Source organism: Propithecus coquereli, unplaced genomic scaffold (genome assembly GCF_000956105.1).
Source record: "Propithecus coquereli isolate 6110/MARCELLA unplaced genomic scaffold, Pcoq_1.0 Scaffold58, whole genome shotgun sequence".
In the NCBI taxonomy this organism is placed as follows: domain Eukaryota; kingdom Metazoa; phylum Chordata; class Mammalia; order Primates; family Indriidae; genus Propithecus; species Propithecus coquereli.
In genome coordinates this window covers 5,138,707-5,144,833 of record NW_012151729.1, presented here as the reverse complement: position 1 = coordinate 5,144,833, position 6,127 = coordinate 5,138,707, and the positions used below count along the sequence as shown (strand labels likewise).

Here is a 6,127-nt window from a genome sequence, read left to right as displayed (position 1 = left end):
GGAAATGTAACAGTAAAAAAGAAACACCTGTGAGCTTAATAATTTGTGGAGAAGGATTGCATGCATCACCTGTCCAGCCAGATGATAATAAATTGATTTAGGCAGATCAGTGATTACAAGAAGACCCCCATCACTTCTATTAATATGTAGAAGTGGTTCTTAATCTTTTGTTGGTTATAGACCCCTTTGAGAATTTAATAGAAGTCAGAAATACTTTCTCCAGCAAAATGCAAAAATTCTCATCTATATAAAATACAAATAAAAATGTAAATGCTATATGGAAATTTAAGGCCCATCCATGTAGTCTAGAGCATCTGATTAAGGACATAGCTTTCAAAAATTTCTGTTCATCAGAATCACCTGGAAATCTTGTTAAAAAGCATGCCCATAGCCTTGCCCCCCAGGGGGATGCAAGATAGAATGGAGAAACCTGCATTTTTTTGGTAAGTTCTTCAGGGGATTCTAAAACAGGTAGGTAATAAACCACACTTAGTAAAATTCTGCTTAGGGGGCTATGAAAGTAAAACTTAGAGAGCAGAGGGCTAAAGTGATGGAGATTAAAAGGACCTGGAAGTTCTAAAGAGGGAATTTGATCCTGGAGTACTGAATTCGGAAGGTTAATATGGGGAGAGTTAAGACTAGGGTGAAGTAGTAGTATAATATAAAATTGGAGCTATGTAGGCTGGAAAAAGATGCATTAGGAATTGGGCACAGGGGCTTGGATGCAGGCTGAGAACACTGGGAAGCCTCTGGGTTGGGGTGCCCTAAGGCAATCCCTTATGATCAAAACTAACACTCATGCCGAGAGGGTCTCTAGATTGTCTCCAGCGAGAGATGATCTACTGTCTCTGCTAAGCCTCTCGAGATATTCAAGCTAGAAAATAAAGACAGGGCTCACCCCTCCCCGTCTCTAATGAACCTATCATTACCCCTGCCTTCGCCATATAACCACAGTGCTTGCATGGGGTGGGGGAGGCTCTCTTCCTTTAACTTTACAGATGAGTAAACAGAGACACTCGAGAGGGAGGGCTTTGTCCAAGACCATGCAGTGAGAGAGCACCTGAGACAGGACCAGGACTTGGCTTTCTGTCACCTGGTGCAATGCCCCTCCTCCTCCCTGTCTGGTCCCAAGATGAACAATTTTGTACGGAACCACTTGATGGGAATGTGCTCAACCCGGAAGAGTTCAAGGCAATTCATTCACGTGCAAAACATATCTTAAAGCGAGGCAACATTTTTCAGTAAAAAAGCATACATTTGCACGTGCCACAAATTTTGTTTCTCATTCATTTTAATGTGATGTGGTCATTACCAACAGCAAAGTGGACAAAAAGCAAGGTTTGTCTCAGTGCTTACGTGCTCCTGGTCATGGAGCGGAGGATGAACTCGACTGCATTCTCAATGATCTCTGTGCCTAGGATGTTTAGGAATTTGGGGAAATCTGGCTCTGGGCTTTTGCCTGAGTCTTCTGGCTTGTTATCTGGTTTATCATCTGAAAAACAGAACAGAATCTCAGAGGTGATTCTTAGCAACAAGGAAGTCTCTTTTCCATGCAGGGAAGACTTGGGGCCCTTAGTACCCCCCTCACTAATTATGGAGCCTTATATAGTTATATTCATTGAACATCTAATGTCCGCCTGGTTAAACTCTTCACATGCATTATCTCATTTATTCCTAAAAACAGAGAAACAGACCGACAGACATTGATGCTTAGGTAGACATGGGCTCCATTTTGTGAGTGAGAAAACTGATGCTCACAGAGGTTAAGTAGCTTTCCCAGAGTTAAACAGTAAGTGCTGGTGCCAGGATTGAAATATAGCTTGCCTGTGGCAATAATAATAATGACAAAATGTCTGTGGGTAGCATTTTTAAAAATTTTTTTTAATTTCAGAATATTACAGGGGTACAAATGTTTAGGTTACATATATTGCCTTTGCACCACCCAAGTCGGAGCTACAAGTGTGTGCATCCCCCAGATGGTGCGCATTAGGTGTGAATATACCCATCCCCTCCTCCCCCCTCCCACCTGCCCTCCAGCCAATGAATGTTACTGCAGTCCTCTACACTTGACTGTTAATCAAGTGCCCTTTGGATCAAGGGCCAAGGATGCAGAGAGTGAGGTTGGTTAAATGCAAGGTCCCTTGGAGTGTGTTGATGTTGCTTAGTCGTCTTTATTTTCAGGAGAAGAGAAGAGATGGAAGAATGACAGCAGCTATGTGTGGCCTCCCCTCTGGACCCTGATGACAGGATGAAGTAGGTCTTCTAGTTTTTGGTTTTATTGAAGCCTAACAGATAGTGTTACCAGATTTGGTTTATAAAAATACAGAATGGCCAGTTAAATCTAAATTTCACATAAACAACGAATACATTTTTAGTACTATAAGAATGATCCATGCAATATTTAGGACTCACTTATGCTAAAAGATTATTCATTGATTATCTGAAATTCAAATTGAATTGGGTGTCTTGTATTTTATCTGGCAAGTCCACCATAAGTTTCGACCCACGAAGTCCCAACTTCTAGACAATGTACCCATGACTTTGGATGAAGATGTAACTACCCTTTGTGTGGAGGCTGTCAAATTATGTCAGAAGCCTTACATCTAGATTATATCCTAAAATAGAAACTATTCGTAAAAAGATTGTCATGCAATTTTGCGGACATTCATTGTTTACTGGGCCACCACCAAAGATTTGACAGGAGCACCAGTCTGAGACTTACAAACAAAATCAGAATGCTAATCATCAGGTATTCATTCATTCAGCTGTGGGTCCTTTCATTCAAAAAGTATTTTCTGAGCCTCCCATTACATGTATAGCTATGGTAAGAGTTAAGGTAAAAAGGGACCAATATAGATATGACCCTCACATAAAGTACTGGGCAGCCAGAGTGCCCAGAAGAATTGGTTTGTTTTTATCATGGAAAAAGTAAACAGAGCTCACTTATGGGGGTACGTATCGTGCAGGTGCTGGGCTAGTGCTTTCATCACCCGCCTTAATCCTCAGTAATCATATCACGGTTTTATAGAAAAGAACACAGATACTCAGGGAAATTAAATGACTCACCTAAAACCACTCATCTAGAAAGTGACTGAGCCAGGTGGCCGAATGTTTTTAACTCCACAGAGCGCGTTACTCACATGATATAATACAAACTCCAAGTGATTGTTCTCTGAAGACATTTGCCAAGTGCAAAACAATAATTTCTTGCATGAAAGGTGAGTTCGTTTTTTCTGTGTTCTTAACTACCTACTTGCATAACAATTTAATTTTATTGACCTTTTATTTTAATATGACACTAAGTGCTAGCTTTTCAGTATGCAGGGAGCCTGGGATTAGAGTGGGTGAAGATCAGGTTCTTGGCCTCAGCCTGTGGGCCACATATATATTGAAAGATATTGAGAGTGTGGTGGATCATGTGCTTTGGAGTCCTATAGACCTGATTCCTGTCTTCAAATAAAATTAGCCATGTACCTTGCACACAACACTTAACCGTTGTCTCTCAGTTTCCTCATTGTGGTGTTGTCAGGATTGAAAGATATTTTATATATCATATATATGTGTATGTGTGTATATATATATGTGTGTGTGTGTATATATATCATCACATCACTTATCAGGGTACCAGTACAAGGTAAGCTCACAATAAATGTTTGCTGTATTATTATTACTATTATTAATAATAATAGCAACAAAATGATTTATAATTCACATTGTTCTCTATTGCCTTGGGAGATTATAAAAATCTTAAAAAATGCTTTTAAATTTTAAAGAAATTTGATATTCTAGAAACAAATCACCAAAGCCAATAGTTAAACATTTTCTCTTTTCAAGTATAATATAGGATAGGATTTTTTTTTTTTTAGTTTTTTTGAGACAATGTCTTGTTCTGTCACCTGCAATTAAGTGCAATGGCATCATCATAGCTCACTGTAACCTCAAACTCCTGAGCTCAAGCGATCCTTCTGCCCCAGCCTCCTGAGTAGCTGGGACTACAGATGTGTGCCACCACGCCCAGCTATTTTTTAAGATTTTTTGTAGGAATGGGGTCTTGTTATGTTGCCCAGGCTGGTCTCGAACTCTTGGCCTGAAGCAATCCTCCTGCCTCAGCTTCCCAAGGTGGTGCTAGGATTACACGTGTGAGCCACTATGCCTGGTCTGGATAGCCTTTATTTATAATAACTACTTGGTTGAGTTTCTTAGACAGAGTGAATGTAAAGAATATTGACAATATAAACAGATACAGACATACTGTATTTGTTCGGAATTTATATCTGTATTGCTGACATTTGCATGGTTCTTATGGTTTACAAGGTGATTATAAAAGTCTGTTCATTTGATCTGGTACAGTTGATTATTATCCCATTTGACAGATGAAAAAATTGAGGTTCAAAGTAGTAAACTGACTTAACTACAGCTTCAGAGGTCATGAGAGATACATCTAGGATGGGTCTTCAATGTCAAATTTCACCTTTCTTTTATTTATTTATTTATTTTTGAGACAGAGTCTCACTCTGTCACCCAGGCTAGAGTGTAGTGGTACGATCATGGCTCATTGCAACCTCAGACTCCTGGGCTCAAGCGATCCTCCTGCCTCAGCCTCCCAAGTAGCTGGGACTACCAGCATGCACCATGATGCCTGGCTGATTTTTTCTATCTTAGTAGAGACCTGGGTCTCGCTCTTGCTCAGGCCAGTCTGGAATTCTTGACCTCAAGAGATCCTTCCACCTCAGCCTCCCAGAGGGCTAGGATTACAGGCATGAGCCACAATATCCAGCCCAAATTTCACCTTCACTTCACTGTGGTGACTACTTTAGGAGTAGAGTGGACACAATAATTTCTGCGGCCATCCCTAGAGTGATTCTGTTGTAGTGTCTGCCTGTGTATTGTTCTGCCAACTTACATTCAAAGGACCGTTACTAAATGTTTGCACTGTCTGTGTTTTTGACCTATTATTCTGAATAGAGATAAGTCAGGAGCTCACAGTCTTTTGCAGACAAAAAAATAAACTAATTAATGAGAATGCTGCGTGCTGCCTTCTGGTCCTCTGTGTAAGTAGACCAGATAGGAAAGAAGTAGATGCTCAGTTATGACGGAAAGACTCTAGGAAGGTAGGCTTCACTCCCAGGTACTACTTCCACCTGTATCTATACTCAAGAAACTTTCCCTCTGCAAGCTGAGTTCATTAACCTATAAAAAGGGAAATGCTAAAATCGTGCAGGTTTACTTAATAGGAAACTGAAATGAAACTCAAATGCGTTTATACATGACAGCAATAACAGTTAATATTTACTGCATGCTTATTATTGACCAGGTACTGTTCCAATGTGTTTTATCTCTTTTATTTAATTTTTATGATAACTTTAGGAGAATGTTAAATGTTCCCTTTTATGTCTGAGGTGTAGAGAGGTTGAATAGTGTGTCTAAAGTCACATTTCTGATTAGTGGTAGAGCCAGGCTTAGCAGTCTTATTCCAGACAACATATTCTTCATCATTGAACATTATTAGCTATAATCATTAAAAATTAAATATCCCCTAGCTCCCAAGGAATTTATAATATGGTATTGTCACTATATCGTATGAATATATAAGAAAAAATCATCTCAAACTTCATACATTCACTGAGAATAGAGGTTATAACTGAAGCAGATTTTAATAAAAATCCTACTTTGTTTGTGTTAGAAGGTACAGCTCTTGTCTTCAGTCCAGTCCTCTTTCTGTGGTGCCCACAGGCCCCTCCGTCCTTTTAGGTTCTAGATCAGTGTCACTAACTTTCTTCAATCACTGCTAACCACTGCACAGTCCACGGGCTGTGATCAGAAGCACTTACCTGCCTGGCAGGTCAGGATTAAGAAAAGCAGTCCCAGGACAATTGTCAGCTGAAGTACTGAGACAGCCATTCTTGTACCACTGGATGCTCGTGCAGATAAATCGCTGAGATGCACCTGAAACACTGCTCCATTTATAGGGCATATATAGGTGACATCATCTGCCATGGAATTTAATTAGGTTGTTGCATAAGACGTCTGCACAGATTGCTCTTGGATCCCTACTAATGAGCCCTGACCTATCTTTCAAACCAAACGTTTTTCTTATAGGGAAAGAAAAAATCTCTTGGTTTTTCTT

The 6,127-nt window shown here is 39.9% G+C and overlaps 2 protein-coding genes across 2 annotated transcripts in view; both read right to left on the bottom strand.

Moving 5' to 3' along the window:
• Positions 1–1,474, bottom strand: part of SPINK1 (serine peptidase inhibitor, Kazal type 1) — a 78,256-nt gene extending 76,782 nt beyond the window's left edge. Inside the window, exon 1 of the mRNA XM_012658238.1 lies at positions 1,350–1,474. The gene's annotated coding sequence lies outside the window, so the exon portion shown is untranslated. The remainder of the gene's footprint in view (positions 1–1,349) is intronic.
• Positions 1–5,906, bottom strand: part of LOC105821563 (chromosome unknown open reading frame, human C5orf46) — an 8,211-nt gene extending 2,305 nt beyond the window's left edge. The window contains exons 1-2 of the mRNA XM_012658272.1: positions 5,832–5,906; positions 1,357–1,492 (exon numbers count right to left, since the gene is read on the bottom strand). Coding sequence (XP_012513726.1) covers positions 1,357–1,492; positions 5,832–5,901 — 206 coding nt within the window. The 5' untranslated portion in view covers positions 5,902–5,906. The remainder of the gene's footprint in view (positions 1–1,356; positions 1,493–5,831) is intronic.
• Between the last annotated feature and the right edge of the window lie 221 nt (positions 5,907–6,127).